The sequence below is a fragment of the Drosophila suzukii genome, chromosome X, assembly GCF_043229965.1.
Source record: "Drosophila suzukii chromosome X, CBGP_Dsuzu_IsoJpt1.0, whole genome shotgun sequence".
Classification (NCBI taxonomy): Eukaryota; Metazoa; Arthropoda; class Insecta; order Diptera; family Drosophilidae; genus Drosophila; species Drosophila suzukii.
Window position 1 is genome coordinate 22,198,828 of NC_092084.1, and position 24,783 is coordinate 22,223,610.

At 38.8% G+C, this 24,783-nt stretch overlaps 4 protein-coding genes across 27 annotated transcripts in view; 3 read left to right on the forward strand and 1 right to left on the reverse strand.

Annotated features, from left to right (window-relative positions):
• The window catches only part of LOC108004688 (solute carrier family 41 member 2), a 31,225-nt gene extending 25,295 nt beyond the window's left edge, over positions 1 to 5,930 (forward strand). For 3 of the 5 annotated variants that reach the window (XM_017067696.4, XM_065867506.2, XM_017067692.4), the window contains 7 exons: positions 1,679 to 2,037; positions 3,589 to 3,913; positions 3,972 to 4,118; positions 4,187 to 4,334; positions 4,832 to 5,037; positions 5,102 to 5,250; positions 5,521 to 5,930. In XM_017067696.4, coding sequence (XP_016923185.1) covers positions 1,679 to 2,037; positions 3,589 to 3,913; positions 3,972 to 4,118; positions 4,187 to 4,334; positions 4,832 to 5,037; positions 5,102 to 5,250; positions 5,521 to 5,724 — 1,538 coding nt within the window. In that variant the 3' untranslated portion in view covers positions 5,725 to 5,930. The remainder of the gene's footprint in view (positions 1 to 1,678; positions 2,038 to 3,588; positions 3,914 to 3,971; positions 4,119 to 4,186; positions 4,335 to 4,831; positions 5,038 to 5,101; positions 5,251 to 5,520) is intronic. The other 2 variants (XM_065867507.2, XM_017067693.4) reach the window with 1 other exon arrangement.
• Positions 5,931 to 7,550: 1,620 nt separating this feature from the next.
• LOC108004560 (kinetochore protein Ndc80) lies at positions 7,551 to 10,193 on the forward strand. Its single transcript, XM_017067495.4, has 4 exons — positions 7,551 to 7,818; positions 7,880 to 7,939; positions 8,003 to 8,387; positions 8,488 to 10,193. Exons 1-4 carry the CDS (start codon positions 7,733 to 7,735, stop codon positions 9,982 to 9,984), a joined length of 2,028 nt encoding a protein of 675 aa, XP_016922984.2. The 5' UTR covers positions 7,551 to 7,732; the 3' UTR covers positions 9,985 to 10,193.
• An 18-nt stretch (positions 10,194 to 10,211) lies between these two features.
• On the reverse strand, positions 10,212 to 13,999 carry LOC108004758 (late secretory pathway protein AVL9 homolog). Its single transcript, XM_017067795.4, has 4 exons — positions 12,711 to 13,999; positions 12,066 to 12,467; positions 11,822 to 12,002; positions 10,212 to 11,526 (listed from the first exon to the last, which is right to left on the reverse strand). Exons 1-4 carry the CDS (start codon positions 13,738 to 13,740, stop codon positions 11,019 to 11,021), a joined length of 2,121 nt encoding a protein of 706 aa, XP_016923284.2. The 5' UTR covers positions 13,741 to 13,999; the 3' UTR covers positions 10,212 to 11,018.
• Positions 14,000 to 20,160: 6,161 nt separating this feature from the next.
• Positions 20,161 to 24,783, forward strand: part of up (Troponin T, skeletal muscle) — a 324,715-nt gene continuing 320,092 nt past the window's right edge. For 10 of the 20 annotated variants that reach the window (XM_070997386.1, XM_070997385.1, XM_017067673.4 and 7 more), the window contains exons 1-3: positions 20,161 to 20,236; positions 22,686 to 22,733; positions 23,319 to 23,363. In XM_070997386.1, coding sequence (XP_070853487.1) covers positions 22,711 to 22,733; positions 23,319 to 23,363 — 68 coding nt within the window. In that variant the 5' untranslated portion in view covers positions 20,161 to 20,236; positions 22,686 to 22,710. Of the gene's footprint in view, positions 20,237 to 22,685; positions 22,734 to 23,318; positions 23,368 to 24,783 lie in introns of all 20 variants that reach the window. The other 10 variants (XM_070997388.1, XM_017067676.4, XM_070997387.1 and 7 more) reach the window with 4 other exon arrangements.

Consider the following 24,783-nt stretch of genomic DNA (forward strand, 5'->3'; position numbering starts at 1 on the left):
TCGCTGACTTTACCTTACTATCTTTTGTATTTACTCTTGATATGCCAATATTTATATTTAAGCGCCCAGACTCGTTTCCCTTTCCATTTTACAACATATTTACCTTCGTATCCATATATCCATATTCTTTATATTCCTTTTATATTACATTAATCCCGTGCAATAATCGCCCTGGCTTGTGTATGTCTCGACTATTTGCAGTTAAACACACAGAATGTTTACTAATTATCATGCATGCTCCGCCTCACTCCGGGCTTATCTCGATGCAAAGCTACTGCCCATTATTCGTCTCGTCTGAGAACAGATCTTTATCCACGACTAAATGGGGTATGTGGGGTTTTTCACAAGGAAAGGGCCTATTGCCTTGCTAACTTGTCTTAAACATGCTTATTATTGGATAGTATTATCCTTCAAGGACCTAAGAAGGTGGTTTTTCTTCGGAACATTGGATAGTATTATGCTTCAAGGACCTAAAAAGGTGATTCCTCTCCGGAAAATCAAAATATTATTTATGTTATGGTACCACTATACTATCATCATCATAACTGTGAATAAAAAATTGCAGGTAACCAAAACTACAGAAAGATATATCCGTTTGTTAACTTGTCTTAAACATGCTTATTCTTGAATACTATTATGCTTCAAGGACCTAAAAAGGTGATTCCTCTTCGGAACAGCAAAATATTATTATATTATGGTTTGGTACCACTATACTATCATCATAACTATTATAACTGTGGATAAAAAACATTGCAGGGGATCAAAAACTACAGAAAGATACTATATACGTTTGAGATCTACAGAACTAAAACTGTTTATCGGTTTTTAAGGATAAAAGAGCGCTGCCTACCAAATTTTAGTATACCCGCGCTTATCTCATACGACCTTATAGAAGTTTAGAATGGTAAATAGTATTTTGCATTTAAATAACAATGTAATTATCAATTATTTAAAACGATAAAGTAAAAAAACCTATTGTTTTTCAGATATTAACAAAAATATAGTATGTAGAAATTTTAGACTTCCAGTAAGAAGTTAAGCTTAGAGTAAATAGCCTTACACTTTTTCCTTGTACTGATACAATATTGAAAGGGTAGTAAATAGTCTTTACGCACTCGACTTGTATTATGGCATTCTTAATTGTTATTTTTGTGATGTTTAATTGTCGCTGTCTCGGCGGCTCGCGAATTTGTTTATGGACGAACGATTCGTGGTTTATGAACTTGGCTACGAGTCGACACAGAAACCGAAAACGCAAATAAATATACGAGAATTCTAATCAAACGAGTTTTTTTTTTTTGCTGCTTGAAGAATACTCCACCTGGAGATTGCCGAAAAAACTGAAATGAATAAAATAAAGAAAATCAGAGACACATATGCATATATATGTTGATGTTTAATTTATAGCGGTGTTAATTAATTGCCTTGCTAATTGCATAATGCTGCTAAATTTAGATGCATGCCACACACGCACACCACAGCACTTAGGCTTATGCATGTAACAAATAGATATAGTCGCAATAAACCCATGTATGAGAGAGAGACCCGAGCACCTAATCAGGCGACTAACTTGGAACACTTGATCTGTGCCTTGATCCCAAACTAACCCGCATCTTGCAACCCTGTTCTTTTGTTTCTTCCCCCCACAAAAAAAATCATCATCCGATCGAAAACCCAGATCCCGACAATGAGAAATTGTCGGGCCTACCACATTCGACAACCGGTTCACTAAGCTCAATCATCACGACGTCCATAGCATCCTCCGAACCGGATCCTGGAGCGGCGAGCGGCGGCGGAGGAGGAGGAGCAGGCGGCGGCGGCGGGAGTGGCAATGGCGGCATCGGATCCGGTGCCCTGGTGGCAGCAGATGCCTCCAGTATCGCCGGCATCAATGGCAGTTCCGAGGAGAAGTTGGCGCTCAACAGGCCCGGCATCAAGCAGGAGAAGTGGACGACGATCCTGCTGCAGGTTTCCATTCCGTTCTTCCTCGCCGGCATTGGCACCATTGGAGCTGGCATCGTGCTGGGACGCGTTGAGGTGAGTCCTTCTATCAAATAGAATTCATTATCTGTATATCACATACATATAGTGGGTAGTCTTAAATCTCAAAAGAAGTATTCTCTAATATTATCAAAAATATCCTCTCATAATGTTTTATAACACCTAAAAGACCTGCGTTTACCTTAAACAATAGATGGTTAAATTAAGTTGATTGAGATGATTCTCGTTGGAGGTGTTTGAGGTGTTTTACCTGACTTCCATTGTGAGTCCTTATATCAAATAGAAATCATTATGTTTATATCATCACATAAATATAGTGGGTAGTCTTATATCTCAAAAAAAGTATTCTTTAATATTATCAGGAATATGCTCTCATAATTTTGGATAGCACCTAAAAGCCCTAACTTAGCTTAAAACCCACATTAAGCATTCATCAATTAGTTGGTTAAATTAAGTTAATTGAGATGATTTTCGTTTTACTAAATTGATGTTGTTTGAGGTGTTTTACCCGACTTCCATTGACTCTGTAGGTGTCTGAGGGGCTTATCGCGCCTATAGAAAGTCAAACAGAAACGACAGAGTAAATTACATCAAATTAAATTGTAAAAATTTGTAATTACCAGGGCTCAGTTGAAAGGCCCATTAAAAAAAAAGATTTGCACCAAGTCAAGCACAAAGTAAATTGCTAAATGTTAATTGCACATTTTCACTGAATCCATATTTTGTGTGGGAAAATTCCATCTAGCAAAGGAGTAAACAAAGCTAAAGGTTAATAAAAAAAGCATTTAACAAATTGATGCTATTATATAGGCCTAATTTATCGGAATCAGTGACGCGCACCATTATTTTTGTAAACATATGTCACATTCGCAATTTGATAATAATACCTATAGTCTATAGTTAAATAAATGATTGCAATTATGCAGATAACAAATCTATATAGCTTATAAATAATTATCATAAATAATCAATTGCAATATAACACGATAATGTTAGAAATCAGGTATTAATAAGAGTGCTATTGTTACGCTTTCTATAATCGATCTGTTTGATATAAGAGACTTTAAGAGCCCCTCAATCAAACAGAAACCAGACAGAGCTAATGCTATTTTTAAACCTTTCCCCTTTGTGTACTTGGTGAATTGGCACAATTCCTTTTAGAATGTTATTTATGGCTGCTAAATAATATACATATGTGGTGCATATGTGTTAGATAGTAAATGTTTAATATGCCCGCTAATTGATGGTAAAAGTTCTGGGCTAAACTGGAGCCGCAGCCAGTTACAGGCGGCCAATGCCCGAAATGAACTGAATATATGGGCTAAATAAAGAGGGGTGGGATTAAGGGGATATATGATGGCTTGTAAAAGGTATCATAAACTGCATGCATTCCTGCAAAGTGGATGCATCATCAGCAAACAATGATTTATCAAAGAGAATTTTCAAAAGCAGGTAAGGATAGTTTATCAAAATGAATTAGAGTAGTATAGCTTAAAAGAAGAACTACTAAAGAAACCTACGAAATATATAAAGAATTCCATTAGAACTAGATATTTAAACCTTTTCCTTTTGTTCATCCTCCTTTAGAAATGGTATGTCTTCAAGAATGTGAGTGAGCTTTTCATCCTGGTACCGGCGCTTTTGGGCCTGAAGGGCAATCTGGACATGTGCCTGGCTTCGCGGCTCTCCACGCAAGTGAACCTGGGCAACATGACCAGTCGGCAGGGCGTGATACGGATGATAGTGGGTAATATAGCGCTGGTGCAGGTCCAGGCGACAGTGGCCTCCTTCCTGGTGGCCATGTTTGCGGTGAGCGTTGGTGCGGCGATGACCGGGGAGTTCTACTTCGAGAACATGATGCTGCTGACTGCTTCGGCCATGTTCACGGCCACCTCGTCGTGCTTTGTGCTGGGTAGGATTTGCCCTGCTGCTTCCATACTGTACACCCCATTAACGGCTGCCCTTTTCAGACTTTGTCTTGGTGGCTGTCATCCTGTTTTCGCAGAAGTATCGCCTCAATCCGGATAACCTAGCCACGCCCTTAGCCGCCTCCATTGGTGATGTGGTGTCCATTAGTTTGCTCTCCTTTATTGCCTCGCTGCTGTACGATCATATCAGTAAGTTTCATATTTTTATATAAATATATATTTAACATATGAATAATCATTCTTGTCTTTCCGCGCAGAAACGCACCTGTGGATCACTTTCATCGTAATCACCTGCTACCTGGTGCTCTTGCCCATGTGGGTGATGATCGTGCTGAGGAACGAGTACACGCGACCGGTGCTAAAGAGCGGATGGGTGCCCGTCCTCTCAGCCCTCTGCATAAGTGGGTACGTACTGCGCACTCCGCAAGCTATTCAATCAGATTGAATGATGGACCCTCGAGTGTACAAAAATTGGGAACATGATAAGCAGAAAAACGACAAGTTGCCCGCTATATTTAGATATATCAGCCCGTTTAATTTAGTGCCAAATCACGTCCAGTCGTTTTTGTGATCTGATCTGAACGCTATTTATATAAATCTAAGGGAACAAGTAGCCAAGACCGAGACCATGGGAAACATTCGCATGGATGGATGTCCCTGACTCGGGTTTGGCGAGATGTCAAGCGCGTTTATAATTAGAATCAGCAGTAGGATTTGAATTCCCGGGCGTAATTATTCGGCATGACTAGAGAATTTACGGCAATAGAACTTCATAAGACAAACACACTTCACTTTTGGAGTCAAATGAGTTATTTCCAGGGTGTTTGAGGGCAATTTTTTTTAAATCTAAGCCAGATTTGCCTGTCAATCGAACTAACGAACTTTCCGTCATCTCATTGCAGTCTGGGTGGCCTTGTGTTGGACGCCGCCGTCGAGGTGTTTAATGGATTCGTAGTGTTTCAGCCGATCATCAACGGAATCGGCGGCAACCTGGTATCGGTGCAGGCCAGCAAGATATCCACAATGCTGCACCAAAGCTCAATTATCGGGATTATACCACCGCACACGCAGATCTTCGAGTGGCCCTGGCGGGCGCTCTTCAAAGGAGGTAATTCTCAGACAGATGTGGCCAATTAACCTGGTATTAATTTGTAAATTTCTTTGCTACACAGTTCCCTATGCGAAGACAGCAAGGATACTTATCGCCATGTCGATCCCCGGCAATGTCCTGTTTATCTTTGCTGCTGACTATATAAACTATAGCACCTCGACGGTCACCTGGGTGTTTGTGCTATCCTATCTGACCGCCAGTTTAGTGCAGGTGAGTTGCCATTTAAATATGGGTTATTCTTATTATACAGCTCAAAATAAGTGCTGAAGAATTGCTTAAATATAAATGTATAAAAAAAATTAAAGTGAAAACTAACAATACAAAATATGTATTTTAAATGGCATGTTAGAGTAATATCAATTATAAAATCTTTTAAAAACTATGAGAACTTCTATATCCGAAAACAAACAATATTAAACATATTGTGTAATTAAAATTATTACCCAAAACACAATTACTAATGTGTTGCGATCTTTTCAGGTGATGCTGCTGCTGTATATTGCCCACATTATTGTGCACGCGATGTGGAAATGGAAGATCGATCCGGATAACTCGGCCATACCCTACCTGACGGCCCTGGGCGATCTGCTGGGCAGCAGTCTGCTGGCGGTGGCGTGGCTCTTCACCATGTCGGTGGGCATGCAGTACGGATCCGGGATGCAGACACTCAACGCACCGAACTAGAGTAGCAAACGAAATAGGAATACGGAATAACGTAGAACGATAAACAAGGCAGCCACACACCACACAATATAAAGAACTGTTATGTACCTAAATCAAATATATAGAAAACATAGAAATTGTACGAATAGACCCAGCCCCCCAAAAAAACCTCCCAACACCAAATGGAAACGGAAACGGAAACCAATATAAAACGAACTAACTTCTAATGATGCATGAATGTCGAATGTTCGAGGCGGGAGATATTAAGAGAGATGATATCATTTTACACTGTGTCCTTCTTCACATGGCTTTTGCTTGTGTTCCTTTTGCTCTACCGAGAAATTATGTGCGATTATGGTATATATACAGGCTATATATAGGCATATGTAGATTTGCAGGTCTGCCGCGTCATATTTTTTAAGGCTTTTAGGACAATATTATACACATTTAAAGAAATATATACATTGTATAGGGAGAAACAGAAGACGATGAATAACTGAAAGAACATTTACACAACGCAAATTATTTCCTCCCACTTCGGTTCTTAATTCTTTCACTCTGGTTTACCTAAAGCAGCCAAATAATAATTGCAAAACATAGTCGTAAATAGAACATACTTAAATCCTTAATTTACACTTATCAACCAATTATGTAGTATTAGCGCAGATTTGATTTTTGCAAGTCTCGCTTTCGATTTTGTGTTTTTTTTTTAAATATTACTTTTCTCATTGTCCCTTTTCCATTTTCCCGCAGCCCCGAGCGATGAAAAAGAAAAGCAATAACGTGCGGATAACGATATTTATTATTGCAAATTAGTTAGGACGATGGGAAGTGTATGCAGGAGTTTATAAGTTCTGCAACAAAAAGTGAACAGGGAATAAAACGATGAGAATGAGAGACGTTCTGAAAGGAAATGTGATCGATATTTAGTTATAACAATAATAATAATTATAAATTAATTGAAAAAGTAAGAGAAAAGGCATCAATATTGTGTAATACTTGAAACAATAATACCAATTAAATAAAGATGTTGGAATAAACGAAAGCAAACAAAAGCGTTCTTAATGATGGTTGCTTTTATTACATGAAAAATAATGGGCAAAAGCGAAATTGAGGATTTGTTTGCTAAAGCCCCTTTAACTGTTGAAAGAAATATTAACTAAAATCGGAATCCCATTTTTTCGCCCTTACAATTCAGTTTTTAAGGTGCTACAAAAAAAAATACACGTCAGTTGAGAAATGTCATACCTCGTTAAGCTCCTTGCTTAATTTCCAATCCATTGGCATTCAAACCTGGAAATTTTGAATTTTTCACATTTCTTGCAAAAAAAGACGATCCCCTATAAAAAGTGTGAAAATGGGTCAAAAAATAAATGTCCCTCAAAGTGCAGGGATCGATAGCATTTGAAGCAAGCTGCTCAGAATAGTCGGTCTTTTAGCTGTACCCCTTGATTTGGCTAAACTACGGCTGAAAAACCACTAAAAAATGAGTATTTTTGACCAAAATCTGAATCACAGAAATAACCGATGTTCCCCTTATAAAAAATGAGAAAATGGGTCAAAAAATAAATATTCCTTATAGTGACAGGGATCGATAGCATTTGTAGCAAGCTGCTCAGGACAGTCGGTCTTTTAGCTGTACTCCTTGATTTGACGATTTAAAAACTGGAAAGAAAAATCGTATTTTTGACTAAAATCGGAACCCCATTTTTTGGCGCTAAAAATTCCGTTTTTTGGCTGTTACAGAGAAAATAAACGTCAGATCGACGAGTGTCACTCCTAGTTTTTATTTTCGGCAAAACTAAATTTCATGTTTTATTCTTCGCTTTTGGTGTGCTTAGGCCGATCAGCTGTTTCTGCAACAGCGGTTTTCTATTTGAACAGTGTGAACGCTCCGCAACAGACGATAGAGGACAAACCATCGACTTATCGATAACTACTGCAATCAACGCCGTTTTGAAGTGAACGACGCGGGATTAATATTCAATTTTTAATTTAATTTACGGGGATTCTTATTTATTTGTCCAGGATGTCGCATCTAATGCCACGGCGAACCAGCGAGTTCCGAGGTGATGTGCTGGAAGAGCGGTGCGCCGCCGAAAAGCGCCAGACCAGGTGAGTTGTCCAGAGTTCCAGGAAATAAGTTGGAGTAAGATCACGATTATCCTTTATCTAGGCCGGGTAAGCGCAGCACAGCCATGCATACTCCGTTGTCCACGCAGGCGATCTCCAGAAGGTGGGCATGCCAGTTAAATATTCCCACATACACCCAATAATGCCGCGTCCTAATCCTTTCCAGAACCTCCGCGACGCGTCTGCTGCAGCCGTTGAACTTGGAGCGAGATCGGGCGGGTCAAATGGGTGTGACGCCCAAGCGAGGCCACCGACTTGTGCCCTCCACAGCGGACCGCGCTGTTCCCCTGCACACCGACAAAAAGTGGGTGGCGGAGCGGTCACATCAGATACTGGAGTACCTACATGCCGTGCAGGACAGCGAGGCGCCGACAGGATTCATTACGGATCTCTTTAGTCGGCCTGGCGGACTGCGGCACATGACCATCAAGCAGTTCGTGGCCATCCTTAACTTTCTGTTCCACCACATCTGGCGGAATCGCTTGACAGTGGGCCAGAATTACGTCGAGGACATCACTAGCTCCATGCAGAAGCTCCAATATCCTTATCAGGTGAAGAAAGAATAGAGTTAATATCTTCTTCTAAAGTTCTGAACCTTGAAATGATCCTAAACTGGCTAATTTCCGTGTATAACCAATATGTAACTGGCAGGTTAACAAATCTTGGCTTGTGTCGCCGACCACGCAGCACTCTTTTGGCCACGTGATCGTCCTGCTGGACTTTCTCATGGACTTTGCGCCGCCACTGCTCTCCACTGATGAACCAGAAGAAGAGTTTCCGTTCATGGAGACAACGGAGCAGCCTAGCTCTTATCTGAACAGTATGCACTGTGAGTCAACGGCCGGTATCTCCATCACCCAGGTGCAGGCCGTCCAGCTGGATGAGGAGGTCAACGCTCTGCTCTTCGCCGAGGCCAGCAACTGCATTGTCCTGTGGGATCAGGAGCTCACCGAGGAGGAAGCCAAACTGCAAGCGGAAACCAGAGATCAGTTGATAAGTAAGAAGTGCGATTTGACGGACCGCCAAGCGCTGGACCAAGTGATCGAGGATCTAAGGGTGAAGATGCAGGAACTTGACGATAAGCTGCATCAACCTACCGACGATAATAAGCTGGATAAACTAGAGCATCTTATCAAGGAGCAGGAACAGCTCGCGCAACAGCTGGCTGACAGTCAGGAGGAGCTGAACCAGCAGCTGAACCTCTTCGACAAGCTGTCCGCTCAGGCCGATGAAAAGCAGGCTAATCTCCGCCAGCAAATTAAGTACGAGCAGCGCCTTGAGCAGGCGGTTAACAACCAGAAGTACTCTGCTCAGCAACTGAATGCGCTGCAAATGGAGAGCAACGATATCGAAAACTACTCCAAGGCGTATGAGCGCCAGGTGAAGGAGATGTCCGACCTGGAGCTCCACCAACAAGTCATGCTGTCGCGGGCTAAGCAAAAGCAGTTGGATTGCGTTGAGGCCTTTAACACGCATGCCCGCTACCTTAGCTTGGACTCGGTAATATGCTGCCTAATCAGGGGCGGCGGTGATCAGCAGTTTGACCTAACGCTGCCGCTAAGTCCCAAGCAGGAGGACATCTCCAAACGGGTTCAGCGCCTGGAGGAGCTGGGCAATCTTCTCCAGCAGCAGCGTCAACAGAATTTCGAGCGCCGTCAGATGCTGGATCAGCAGGCGGAGAAGTTAAAGTGCGATTCCATTGAGTTGGAAGCGAAGGTTACCACCTTGGAGTCTGACTTACAAGCACAAAATCATCGCCTGACCAAAATGGAGGCGGGCTATCGCAACAAGCGCGATACAATGTTGCAGTGCCGTCAGCAGCTGATAGAGGATCAGTGTGATCAGATCACCCGTCTAGAGGAACTGGAGAAGCAGCAGCACGAGGCCCAGGAGAGGCTTCAGGCCATCGATCAGAAAAACGAAGACTTACTTGCCGGCGCCGAGTTGTATCAGGAGGAAGATCACAAAGCCCGCAACGCCCACCTTGACAAATGCGAGCTGAAGCTAGCCGAAGCGGAGAAAGAGCTGCAAGCTCTGAACTCAAAGATCACCGTGAGCCAGGCCAAACTGGAAGAGGCCGAGCAGATGGTACATTCCATCCAGCTGCCCTCATTTGAGCCAGTGCTTCACGCCATCAAAAGGCGCTGATCTATTTGTTTTAATATTTTCTATTCATTAATACGTTGGAATAGATTTATATTTTTTTTAAACGATGTGTACTTTACGAAACAAAAGTATCTTCTTCAGATGTGGCTGTTCTGCATCGAATTTTTAAAAGTGAATCAAGTATGTAGCTAAATTATGATAGTATTTATAAAACATCGGCGCTAATAAATAAAATATTTAACCAAACTAAAGTACACACAATCCGTGAATGTTTTATGAAATGTATTTATTTTGGATTACATTTGGATTAGGTAAATATAATCGGACGCAGCGGTCCCTGGACAATGAGGGGATTCTCGCCTCGATTACCATAATATCAGAATTCCTTAAGTTTTTTATTGCCACGCGAATTATGCTCTCGATACGGATCTCTGCTTCTTTTTTGGATTACAAATTGCACTTGGAACGGTTTAGCTTTACATGGTTATACATATACACTGAGTGGTGGGTGAAGACGGCAAGGACAACTTAAACGTAAGCGTACATATATAAATATTAAATAAGATTATCTTTTGGCCAATTTTGTTTAGATTAGGGCGGGATCGACTTGTGTCCTCAAAAATTGCAGGGTAACGGAATAGAAGGACAATTAATAGCCATATTCAGTGTGGTCTTAAATTCAGCTTGAAATTTAACTAACAACAAAACTATCCATTATTTGATTGGTAGTTTTAAAGTCTGAATTTCTTAGCGATTTTTCACAATTTGTTTTTGAATTTTTAATCCTATACAATAAATATTTATACTTTCAATAATTGGATTTCAATATTTTTCAAAATAAATCAGTTTTTGATTATAAATGGTCATTGAGGAATATGGGACTAAATTGTCCAAGGATTATAATCCCTACGACTTTTTGTACCACAAGTCAACCTACTCTAGAATGTAGGTACACAAAAAGGATAATACAAGAAGATGTAAATTCAACGTTGAGACTGAGACAAATGTGTTGCGTAATAAATAATTATCATTTAGCTTAGTTCGATTTTATACAATGCTTGATAGTCCCGACGTCTTCAGACGATGAAGACATCACCACTGCTACGCTCTACTGCGGAGGTAGCAACATCGCCGCCACATCCGGGCCGACCAGCCTGCGTTGTGGGCGAGATCATGGGTTCCTCCGGCTGAACGGTTTTGTCCAACAGCTCCGCCTCGCGTCCGATCTCAACAATGCCCTGCGGTTGCTCGCAGCTCGCGTTGTGTGACTCGTGCGACTCGTGTGCCTCTTCCTGTCCAGCCAGGTGAATGCTAACCCCCGCCATGTCAAGGTCCTCGACGTCCTTGTGGTTCTGGAATGTAACTGAGATCTCTTGGGCTGCAGCACCTTCGCTTGCTTCCTGTCCTTCCTGGCCGTTGCCGCTGGTCGTGGGCGCAGCATTTGCATTTGGTGGTGCCGTCGTGATGGACGACCACCAGCTGGAGAATGCGCCCTTAGCCTGGGAGATGGCACCACCCACCGCCCGACTCGTCGTGTTCACCGCTTGGTTGATCTTGCGCCCGCTCTCACTGTTCTGCATGGTTCTGAAAAAGCAAAAACAGTATGTTAAATAAAAATAATCATCCCTTAGAGATGTTGTCTGCAAAGAATTCTTGGTATAATGCGCCGACGTGGCAAATCGATATATGAGCATGCTCGCACCTTTTGATGTACCTCTTTTGGACTCAAAAAAGAGATCACGCGGATCTCAGTTGCGCATCCACAGGTACTCAACAGAGCTCCCAGTGGACGATATCCTCCTACCCATTGGACACACACAGAAACCTCACAATTCACTATTCTTAAATATACTCGACCATCTTACATATAGACACTTACTGTGCTAGTTTTAGTTTCATGTCCGCAACAGACAAAGTGCCGGCAAAGGGATGACCAGTGGGCAGGGCTTCAAAGAACTCTGGTTCGGGCCTCACATCGTACCACTCCTGGAAGCATTGGGTGCGCTTGAAGGCACCCATGAAATGCGCATTAAAATGATCGTTTTCCTTGGCCGTGGCATCTATAATTAATATCAACAGCTATGGTTTATTATTCTAAGCAAACTTTGACAAAGCACACCCACCTGGAGCCACCGCAGTTCGCAAGAGGGCCAGGATGTAGCCCTGAAACTGCTCCCGGATCCAGTACTCGCTGCCCTCAGCATCCTCCTTGGGCGATTGTACGTGCTTCATGATGTAGTCCATGTAGCGCAGGTCCTCTGTGCTCAGCACCAGCTGACGCCTCAGCTCCGGATCATGGGCATCTAGATTGGCCGCCTCGATGTCCACCAGGACGTCAGCCAGCTGACGTTTCTGCTGGAACAACACGTTGGAGGTACCGATGACATAGGAGAGCACCATGGGGTCGCTAAGCAAGTCCATGTACGGCAGCGACAGATATGGCAAGCAAAGATTGCCGCTGGCGAAGATGCTGACCGGTGCCCTATACTCATCCGGATTCACAGCGCACAAAGCGGCGAGGTTGGCTGTGGGTATAAGTTTAATAAAGGTCAATCGATAATTAAAGCAATATAATTCAAACTTATATTAACAGATTCTTAAGTATATGTTAACTCTAATCTTTTGCGAGTATGAGTCAGTCATATGATAAACAAGTACATAGTTTACAACATTATATCTTTCCAACTTGGCTTTCAGATTATACGTTGCATTCTAAAAGAGGGTATTTTAGGTTTCCCTGAACGGAAAATCCATCAAGGGCTACTCACACGCTAGGGTGTCCACGCTGGCCTCTCTGGTCAGCGAGCTGTGCCTCCCGTTCGACGAGTCCTGTGACTGTGAGTTGGGTGTGGAGCGCGGCGAGGTGTCATCGCCGCTGGCCTGCTCTTCGCCCACAGAGGCAGCGGATGATACGAGGGCCAAATCGTCGGGCTCGCCCTCCGCCGCAGTTGCGCTTTCCGGCGTAAGTTTCTGCTCCTCGGGACCGGGTCCGCCAGGAACCACTGCCTCCAGTTCCGCCTCGGCCTCCGCCTGAGCCTCCCGCTGAAGGGAGTCGGTGAAATCAGGCATAGGCGACAGGGGTCGCGAGGTGCGCACACAGGCCACCTCCTGAAAGCCCTTCTCCAGCAGCCGCGGCACCAGCGATGCCATGCCCAGGATCAGAACGCACATTTGGCGCACGGGTGAACCGAAACACACCACTCGTCGCTGCAGGAGCAGGAGCTTGAAGAGCATGAGCGTCTTGTGGCGCCAGTGGAGCACAATCTCCCGCAGGGACAGGCCCACATGGAAGTGACGCAACGGACGGCGCGACTCGTCATCCTGGAGGCAGGCGTTGAGCTGCTGATAGGCCTTGACCAGCAATTCCGTGCCGGAGAAGTCGCCCTGATCGAAAAACGCATCGGCAATAAGGGCTAGCTTGACTTCGATGTACCCGTAAATGGGCAGGCGGGCCAGGATGCAGACGGACTTCTGAACCGTGCTGCGTGTAAGGTCCGCCGTCCGGATCTTCAGCTTCTCCACGCGTATTTGTCGATAGCAGGACACTCCATAGATACTTGCGGCCGGCTCATACAAACTGGGCAGGTTGAAGAACACCGTGTCCTCGGCAAAGTTGTGCGAGCCATCCGGCAGGGCCAGAGTGGGCAAGTACTTCCAGCCGGATGGACACTCGTGGCGTCCAGTGGAGCCCGAGATGAGGGGCGGATGCGAGAACTCCACCTGGCAGCCCAGCTTGTGGTGGAAGCCCACCACCAGGATGTGCAGGATGGGCGGCTTGTTCTCCGGCTCGCTGGCCATCGTTGTCCTTGTCCCACGAAGCACGCGGTGTCCTCCAAGAAAGGTTTTTTACTTGCAAAAAATTAAGATTCGATTGGCCCCTGCCGCATCGGCCCTCTCGCTCGCACTCGTGTAACCACGCCACGCAATTGTTGTTCTGACCACAGGGCACTCTTTTTCGCAATTAATTGTTTATATTTTTCCGTACAGTCAGTTGTGGTTTTGTTCTTTACTTTCTTTCTTTAAAAGTTGTTAAGCGATTTTGTTTTTATTTTACTATGTTTTGTGATTGGGTATCGATATCAGCAGGCGTACGCCAATTTGATGTGCATTCGCCGGTTATCGATAAGTTCGATTTGAGCAGGGTCATTATCGACTACATATATGCGATTTCTGGCGGTTAATTTAGAATTTAATGTTTTCAAATGTTTAATGGCCTTTTTACCTAAACAGGTTAATTTCTGAATTATGGAATTTTTATCAGTTGCTGAATTTATTTAATTAAAAAGCAATGCACCATTTTAACATTTAAGTATAATCAGTACGCATTAATTACAAATCAAATTATAAAGTATATTTTTAGATCTTATATTATTATTAATTTTACACATTAACTTATAATTAAAAATAAAATATTACAATTTTTATACGTCCGATATATTTTCCAACTCATCACAGCTGTTTGAAAATTCAATTTAGGTTCGTGCGCTCAATTGCTGAAACTTTCTCTAATTTTCCGTGTAGTCATTCTCCTTACAACCGTTGTCGAAGTAGACAGCCAATTCTCATATTAGATTATCTTGGAATCATATTCATGCAACCAAGGTTGGGGATATAACATTTTAATTAAAGATGCACTGGCGATAATTAGGAAAGGGATTTTAGTTAAAGAAGCACGCGTCGAAATTCCAGTAAACAATCAGAATTTCGAGAAAGAAAAAATAATTTTTTGAATCCTCAACACTTTGAACTTGTGTGGTGCTTGTTCGTAATACCCATGATCATGAAACAATTTTAACTAGTGCGTTGCTCCTTCGTCATCCCCATGATTGTCAAAAGATAACTTTACGAATCCTCAACAGTTTGTGCCGGCGGATTCTCCTTTGTAATTTCCATGATCGCAGAAAGAGAATTTTGCGACTAGCTTCTTCGGGTTTTGCTACCCATGTGCCCACTATTTAAGTGTACATTTTGTATAAAACACTTTCAACTTGCGGTGCACCTTCGTACTCCTGATAATTTTATAGAGATATTTGGTGCGATGATACTTTGGTAATCCCAATGATTGTAGAAACAGAACTTTGCCGAATTCACAACATTATTAAAAAACAGAATAGTGGCCTTGATACCAGAAAATTGAGCCTTTTGACGAAGCCTCCTCAAGAATCTTGCTTGGATGAATATGCTTTCAGAATAATGAATATTGGGGCCGTCAATTTTTATACCCGTTAAGAGGTCACTATTCCCCATGCTCGTTTAGAGTTTTTGTTCGATTTCGATTCAGCTGAACAAAATAACTGAACTTTACCGATGACAGAGTTTTTTTTCCAGATATTTTAAATTAAAACCGAAGAATCGAAACCCCCAATGAACAAGTGGAGCGGTTGATTCATTACTCGTATTAAACCCACATTGTTTGAAATAAACAGATACTACGAAAATTATACACATGTAAACAACAAAATTATATTGCTTAAGACTTTGAAATGGACACCGTACGTATAAAAAACTTTAATATATTAGTTCACAATCACAGCAATCGTCGTATGAGAAAATCATTACGGATCCGAAAAGACCAAATTTTTTTTTAATTCCTTCTTTTATTCTGAGATTTAAATTCTTACTTTCAATCATGAAAATCTAGGTGCTGGCTTTAAAACAATTTAATATGATTTAAAGGTTATTTTTAAACACCCTTTCAGCTTTCTATTTGTGACTAGTGCTTCTTAAATCAAATATACCAAGCTTGCAAAAAATTTATGTAGATTATTGGTACAAAATTAAGTAGCTGCCGGTCTACATTTCTTGTAAGCATTACACTCTCAAAGAATGTTTATTCTCCATATAGTCCTTACCAAGCCAAATTCCCAACCATCGAGAAACTGCATACCATTAAATATCATTAAAGGCCAGGGGGTTCCCCTTTTATAGGCGAAAGGCAGAATTCGTCTTTCAGGTTTATTTTCAACTTCAACTTTCAACTTTTTGTTTAAATTAAAATTCAATAACACAATGACTTGCACCAAGTTTTTTTGTCGAGACCTATTGATATACTGTATAAAGTCTTTCAAAAACATTGTTAAACATTTATACCTAAAGAGTAGAAGATAGTTTTTTCCGCACAGTTGTAAAGTGTGATCTATAGTAGTTATATCTTCCAGAGAATAGACAACAAACAAGAACAAATTAAATGGCTTGCAAGTCTCCTTTTATCTTCTTTTCAACATCCACAAGTGTTCTATAGGGTTTCTATCTTCGAGAAGTGTCTTGTTAGTGACATCTTCGATAAATGTTGTTTTTAGTAAAATTCCAGAAATCACTCTGAAATATAGACGAAAGTTTTCTCGTCCAATAGCTTGCAGGGATCCACGTATATGCCAAGCACCAACTCTCTTTTAATTTTTGTAGTTTAAACCAAATTTTCAGTATTTTTGCTGATTTAATTAGTAACTTGTATTGTAACTTTTATTTAAAAACGGTCACATCAACAAACAAAGATCTATAGTATTTATGTACATTTTTAAACAAATAGCTAAGAAAACAGACGCGGTTTCGTTAGCTTAACTGAAAGTCATTTTTAATATACATTTCCAAGTGTCAACAAGCTAAAAACTAAGTCAAAAACAATTCTGAAAATAAACGTGTAATATTATACATATAGAAGTCGGCGAATAGGTGCTATATAAACCGACTGTGTATAAAGGCCTTTTTCTTAAACGTTTTTATATTTTGTGCTGTTTTTTTTCGAGATTTTTTCAGTGTCTTTTTTTTTCTTATGGATTTTTCCGTTGTTTTTCCTTTTGTGCTTTTTTTTTGGTTCGTTTTCATTTCATTTAATTTAGTTGGAACGTATTTTTAAATCGAACATCCAACATATAGAATCTAAAATTGGCACGCATCGAGTTGTTTGTTCCTTACAAAATATGTTTGCCTGACCCGATCCGAAACAATCTATTCAATGAAATCTATATGAAACAGCCCTACAAAAGAATATACATATATTTATTTTTGACTGGAATAATATATTAATTTAATAGGTTAATAAATTTTTAGTTAATAAGAGCAAGCAAATTTGCTTGGTGGACCAAACTTTGAAACTAAAAAAAAGCGTAGATTGATTTTAGATGATTTATTAATATTAATAAGCTTGGAAAGTTGTCACTAATACATAATTGAAATTCGTTATAGACACTGGGAATCCTGGCATTTAATTGGTCTAGTTTTTGATAGGTTTTCAATTCATTATAGCTTTGGGTCAACATAAATGTAATTAAATATTTTTCCACAATCTTGAATAATGTTTATGTTATTCCTGATCTATGCCGATATTACCCACAGTTGCCCCTAAACATCGCCCCAGAAAGCTAACCTATAGATAGACATATAGAAGATATTTAAACAAATACATATACGCGCATACTTTAACATGTATATATGTATACATTCGTTTATATCGGGGGGCTTCGTGCATACGATCGGCACTAAAGACCGAAGGCTACAGACGGTAGCGCCCACACAAAATGGCCAAAAATAGAACAACAAAAATTCGAAACTGTGCTATTTGTTATTCCCTGATTTTCTAATTTTCTGATATTCTGATTTCTAGAAGATGATGCGAATTGAAATTTCGTTTAACGCATACCCAGAACCCACTTTCACGCCCACATCCGCACATGCCCGTACTTATGGTGTACGGATTACTGAGCATTTTGGCCCGATTTTTGCAATAAGTTCATAGTTGTTTATTGAACGAAAGATGTTATGTGAATCCAGCCAGATGGCAGCCAAAGAAATAGAAGCCCAGAAAGAAGATAAACCGTTTACAGATGACGGATATATCTGGACACATCTCCCCGGATTGTTTCATGCACTGAATCCCAGATAATTCAACAAGCCCACCTGTGCCCCATGGCGATCCTCTAGTTTTTGGCAAGCCATGCATAATACCTAGACCGTACAGGACTACCCATATATATATATATTAGCATATATCTGCTGTGTGCATTTAGCATAGGTGCAGATACAAAAATGTTCTAAATTTAAGACACTTGGTAACCAAAAACGAAATCAAAACAAAAGGCGAAACCTTAGGATTATATAGTAACTTTACTGCACAGGGAAATTAAATGCATATTATACAGAATGGTTCAATTATAAATGCATTTTAAAAATCTTCACTTGAATAGTCACATCAATGTTTGAATACCACAAAATTGAAATATTTCTATTCACATTCTTATCTTCACTAATTTTTTGTACACATTAACTTTCTTTACATTGTCTGACAAATTAATAGAAAGATATATAAAAGGATCTGGAATTCAGTATATACTATGCAATATACTCATATAAGAAGTTTTTATAAAAATTGTTAGGACAATTTATTTTATTTAATTGTACCAATATAGAGTTTTGTATGGTTAAACCTTTTAAGGGATAAAATGTATTTCTTATTTAATAGTATTTTAACGTAATCTTTAAACGTAAGAGTATTTATCCTTATAATCGTCTATTTCTTGACAACTTAAGGCTGATTTAACTGTTTTACTGAATATCTAGGATCTTTGATAATATTTTTTCCAAAACTTATTTTATAGATTTTAAAATTATTTAAATCATTTGATATTCATTTTATTATTTGATATTTACTGTTATTTATTCAAAAATTTTCGAAACTCTATATTTTTATTATCTTAGATTTCTATTAGTAATAATAATAATCTATGCATCAAATATAGTTGATTGTTTTAATTAAATGAAATAAAATTTGTTTCAAGTAAAGTATCGCAAAACGATAAAATATCAGAGTAGAGGTAAAAACTAGACAGTATTTAAAAATAAATTGTTTTGCTTAAACTTTTAGGTGCATTTTTTAAAACAAATTTTTAATTTAAGTTGCTTTTGTTTCGAGAAATTTTCTTTATAAAGTTGTTAAAAAATCGAAGCTTTCAAATATACAAATACTGATTTTATTATCTGCAAAAAATTAGGAGCCGCAGAAATCGCTTTACGCAGAATCGTAATGGGTTACTTATGTGTCTACACGAATTCAGAGCTAATCGATTTCAATGGCACCCTTGATATTTTGGTATTTCTTCCATTTATTGAAACATGTTTTGCAAACTTAAAAAAAAGTGGTTTTGTATTTCTGGATTTTTAAAATCTGCCTATGCTTATCTTGTATCTTAAAAATTATTTGGTTCAAGTTTTAACAATAAGTATGCTTGAAATTATTGAGGATAGAACAGGAATCTCCTAGCGCTAAATTCGGGAGAAATCAATACATTCCTTCGAAAGCATGTTCGTCCTTCCCGAAAGTTAAAAAGGAATATTACCCCATCAAAATTGACGGCTAAATCCAAGGGCTTTAAGGCGCTATAGAGTATCTAGAGCTATTTGGCGAAAGTTTCTGTTAGAAAGGAAAATAGAAAATATCAAAGCAAAAATAAAGAAACAAAAAAAGAAAATCGGAACAATGACGAATAGATTCGAGTGTTAGACAAATGGCGATGCGATGGGGCACCTAGGGCCGTTCGACGTCAGCCGTGCTCGATCGAGATATAGACGGGGTAAATAAATATATATATATATATATAAATATAGGGGGCGGGGAAGGGTGCGTTTGTAGGGCGTGCACTCTGGGGTTCAAATACTGCAACGATCCGTTGAGGAATCTAAGCTATAAGAAATATGTGCTATATACCGCCACGAACATTCGTACATACACACACATCACATCCATGCCAGGGATATATGCAGGCTGACTTTTTAATGGCTGTGAAATTTATGTTCTACGATATTTGATTCCAAAAACAAATGTGTAAAAAGCCGCCAACGCTACGAACGGCCATATAGCCTATATACATATGATCTAGTTATGTGCGTGTGTGCCATATAGGATGCCTCATCTCGCTCTGGCCAAAATGGATAATTGGAAAAATTCGTATCGCAGTGTGCGTGCGGACAAGTTTATGTTTCAGTTGCAGCCCACCTGAAAGTCCCCGAACACACCCAACACACCCAACAACACCCACCACCCACTTGTTGCCACATCGGCCAAAGATATCTGGCATATCTGGCATATATCTCTGGCCTCCTTGCACCCATTCGGGCTATAGGCTATATAGTTAAACGGTCTGTGTGTGCGTGAAAATCGCTTTTCCGCGAACGCGACGAAAAATTCTTTAACATAACGTGTAGCAGCGCTTTTCATCGTCAGTCTGTATAGTCGAACCGCAGCATTCGCTCCTACGACGTCAGCTGCTCGGACTTCAATTCAATTTGTTTTTCTCCCTAAGTAAGTTTTTTTTTTCTGTTTCTGCTCTACTGCTGCTTCACATCTCCTTCTACTGCTACATCATCAAAAAAAAAAAAGAAAATTAAATAAAATAGTGTGTTTAAAAATCAAAAAGTTATCGAAAAAAAAAAGAAAATCAAATCCTTTGGAAAAGAACCACGAACCAACAATATCAATAAAACAAAGTTACGAATTGGAAAACTTTAGTGTTATATAACACTATTTTTTTTACATTTTTTTAAAGTGCAATCAACGAAAGAACAGTGTGACAAAAAAGACTTGAGAGACCAAAGAAAAACTCAAAAACAATTTCTTTTTTTTCAACTTTTTTTGACAATTTTTTTTTGATGGCTTAAGCCTAAAAATAAATTGAAAAAATTCGCCCAGGCATTGGCGATGCCAACAACAATATTCAACAGCAACTACAACAACAGGATCAGCCGCAGCAGCAACAACCACAACAACAAAAGCAACAACAAAACCAGACAGGAATATATCTATTCTTACATATATTCAACCAATTCCACCCAAAGTGTTATATGATCTGAGAGGAAAAGTTCTCTAATTTTTTTTTTCAACGAATTTTAAAAATAAATTCGGTTTTGTATGGGTATGCGTGTGTGTTTTTACCTTGGCAAAATATCCAAGACACACACACAGATACGCAGGGTAAAAACTTTTTTGTATAGCTTTCGGCGCAGGCGCTAATAAGATGTTAGACCTATAGAAAGCAGAAAGAGATGGGGCTATCGCCACCCACACACGATCATTGGTGAACAAATTTCTGGAGATTTTTTGGAAAAGATATAGGTATATAATACTATAAATGGAAGCAGAGCAGAGTTAGATTGGTATATAGCGAGATGAATATTTTAAAAATGGTTTACAAATATGAGTTTAGATGGGGTGAAAATATGTATCACAAAGGAATAAGGACAAATATGACATATTGTTAAACAGGAAGTTAGAGATTTTTCTTAAAATTTATAATGAACTTGAAAAAAAGACCCTTGAAAAGCCAAGAACTTTTAAAAGTAAACCAAATTTATGATTTTGAAATGGTGGTAGTCTAAAAAATAGGTAGTAAAAGACAGTAGATGTCTTCAGATATTGAATATGAGATTTCATAAATTTAGAAATATCTTTAGATTGATACCTGTCAGATTTTAAGGATCGCTTATTCTCTCTCCACTTGCAATTTTTAGTTTTAAGTAATAACGGAAAAACTAAAAAAAATATCTTCAAAATTTTGCTCAACACATTTCTTATAAAATTACCTTCATAAAGGCATTTTTCTCTCTCCAATTAACTCCTCGAAACTGACCCAGTTTTTCTGCCTCTAAAAATAAAGCACAGAAAAATGCATTTCCAAGCAAAAATGCACAAATAATGTCTCAAAGATTATGAAATTATAGACATATTTGCACACCAGTTAGATATATAATGTCATGGCATAATAATTGGCATATATATAAGCGATCTATGAATGGTATTTGAATTTATTTTGCTTTTCATTTCACACCAGTACGCCCAAGTATATATATATAAATTCAAAAGCTTTTCTAGATTTTCTGATTTAGTGCCAAGGTAAAAAAAACAAAAATTTTCAAAAACGCTTTCGCCGCAGCTTTTCGAATGTTTTCGGAAGCTTTCGGCTTTTGGGAAATTCAATACTGCCCCAAAGTCTATTTATAATTGAGAAAAATCGAAGGAAAAAGAAAAACCACCGATATACATAGATCTGACTATGGCTATGGCCCTCCCCTTCGCACACATAGATATGGATGTAGATATAGATAGCATAGAAAATTAAATAATTTTAGAGCGGAGCGTACGGAATTAGTTGTTGTTTTTTTTTTCTTTTTGGATTGTGGAAGATTATGATGTGAGGACAAGACATTGTTGCCGACTAAAAAAAGACAGGTTGCCCTGCCTACATATACACCAATGAAACGAATATATATAGGGGGACAGATCCGTCTAATTATAGAGTTGCTATAACTTTGCAATCAAAGGCTGGTTTGTTGTTGTTGCTGCAGCTTCTTTACATGAAACCCTGAACATAAAACACAAGAATAAAAGGCATTCTTTAATTATTAAATTCCTAATTCAATATTCTACCCATAAATGTGCGTTTGTTGCTGTTGATATTGTTGAATGAAAAGGAGTTACTTCTAACTTATGAGCTCATCAAAAGGATACTCTTTAATGCTATTTTCAGTTAAAGGAACTGTGGATAATTTAAAAATAATACTAATAATAAATAAAATATATATTATAAATTAGTGATAAATATTTAATATTCTATGCTTCAGGTTAAGCACAGAAAGTTCAATCAAGAAATTTTAAAGAAATCACAATGCGGATTATTTATCTATTTAATATTATATTTTAAAATAAAATAGCCAAACTAAACGAATACTTTTTCTTATTTACATTGTTATTGCAGGTTATTTCAACCCTAAACCGTAGCCATGTCCGACGATGAAGAGTACACGTAAGTAGAACCTATGTGAAAAAGAGCTCGGTGCCAATATTAAGTATACGACGCATATGACCGCGAAAATGACATAAAAGTGTGTAAAAGTAAACTGTAAATTAAGTAAAGTAGCAAAGCTAAAGAGAAGTATTCGAAGGTCTCGTTTGAACCCTTGTTCTAATACTAACTGTTTCTCAACGACCAGATTTTTGTGGATTTTTGTAAAAGAACTTTTTTGTAATCACGTTTACCCGTGGCACCTATTTTGATCTGTACTCCTTTCTGTCTATTTCCACGCATTTATCATCCCCGAACCGAAACCGAACCACGATCCCAAAACCACCACAACCACAACCCATGAATCTGTTCGATCAACCGCTAATGTTGTCGTTTCGTTTCTTTTGAAATCAACAACTAATAACAATCAACAACTATTCAACAACAACCACACGACAATTCAACAACAAATCAACAATATCACCTCTGCACCTGTGTGCCGTGTGTAACCCTGCACTTTCACTCCAAAAAAAAAAATATTTTAAAAAACACCATTCCAAAAATTAAAAAATATGAACAAAAATCGTTTAATTACGAACTCGAAAGCAGCTCCGAGGAGGAGGAGGTTGTCGAGGAGACCCGTGAGGAGACGTAAGTACACTTTTGTTGCCGATTTTTGTCAACATCTTTTGTTGGTTTTGGTGCAGCAGCCTAAAAAAGAACTCGATTGGTGTTCACTTATGTCTATATCATTTTTTTTTTCCATAACTATAACCAGTTTTTTGATTTTTTCCACACCAAACCTTGTCCCTCTCCCATTTATTATTCCAAATTTTCTATATGTGTTGTATTTTGTCTATGTTTGCAAAGAACACCTTTTTATAAATTTTTGTAGAACTATGTATTACCCAAAAAAAAAACCCCAAAAAAAAATACCCAAAAACCTGAAACCAACCCAAGATTTTTGTTTTGTGTACTCGTCTGTAAATAATTTTATTTGTTTATTAATTTTATAATTATTATTTTATTTTATGTTTCGTGTACATTTTTGTTATTTCTTTTGGTTTTTGTTTTCAATGTGTTGTTGTGTGTGTCTATAAAAGCCAAAATTGAAATTATAATTAAACGTATAAGATCACAAAATCAGTATCCGATAATTGTACAAAATTTACTAATGGAACCCGAGAGCAAAACCCCCACGCACCCACTGTTCACACCCACTCAAGCAGCGAGTTCATAGTTCATACCCCTACCCCAAAAACCTAGCGAAAAATTGGCAAATTATGTATATAAAAGCTGTGTATATCCCCCACCACCCACATATGTATAAAACTGTGTTCAAAAAATGGTAGTAGTTTTTTCTTTAAAGCAAATTTAATAAGAAACCAAAAGCCATTAAAATGTATTGCATTAAATGTTTATGGTTTTTAATTAACTAAATTATATTTTGGACTAAAAAGGTGTATTATTACACACCAATATGTAAAAACCAAAACAATAATAATGTTAATCATTTTTTTAATAACAATTTGAAAAATGGAAATTGGTTTTGAAATTGCTCTGCCACTTTGAATTCAGTCGGTTTTTTACTGTGTATTTTTGTAGCATTTGTAACACGTCTTTTGTCATCTGTCTATCTATTTTTACCATCGTATCTCCCGACTCCCCACAAGATAATAAATTTCCAAAGCCGTAAAACGCAATTTCTAAATTCTAAAAAAAAACTTTTGACAAAAAGTTAACTTTCCGCCTATCGCTGGCCTGGCTTAGCAAAAGTGTTGTCGCCTATAAGACTTGGAAATCATTGATATCAATTCTGTTTATCTCTCTCTTTCTCTCTTCCATCTCTTTTTGATCTCGTTCTTGTTGCAGGAAGTAAGTAAATTGTGTGAAAAAACCAATGAAAAGAAGAAAGAAAGACCTATAAATTTCCCATATATCTGTATAAAAGTTTTTTTCCGATTTACTCTTTGCCTGCCCAAAAATTATGCTCGTTTGCCAATTTCCGAAACAAAAAAATTGAAAAATTTAAAGTTTTTTTGTGTGTACATTTCTGCTCCATACGCATCAG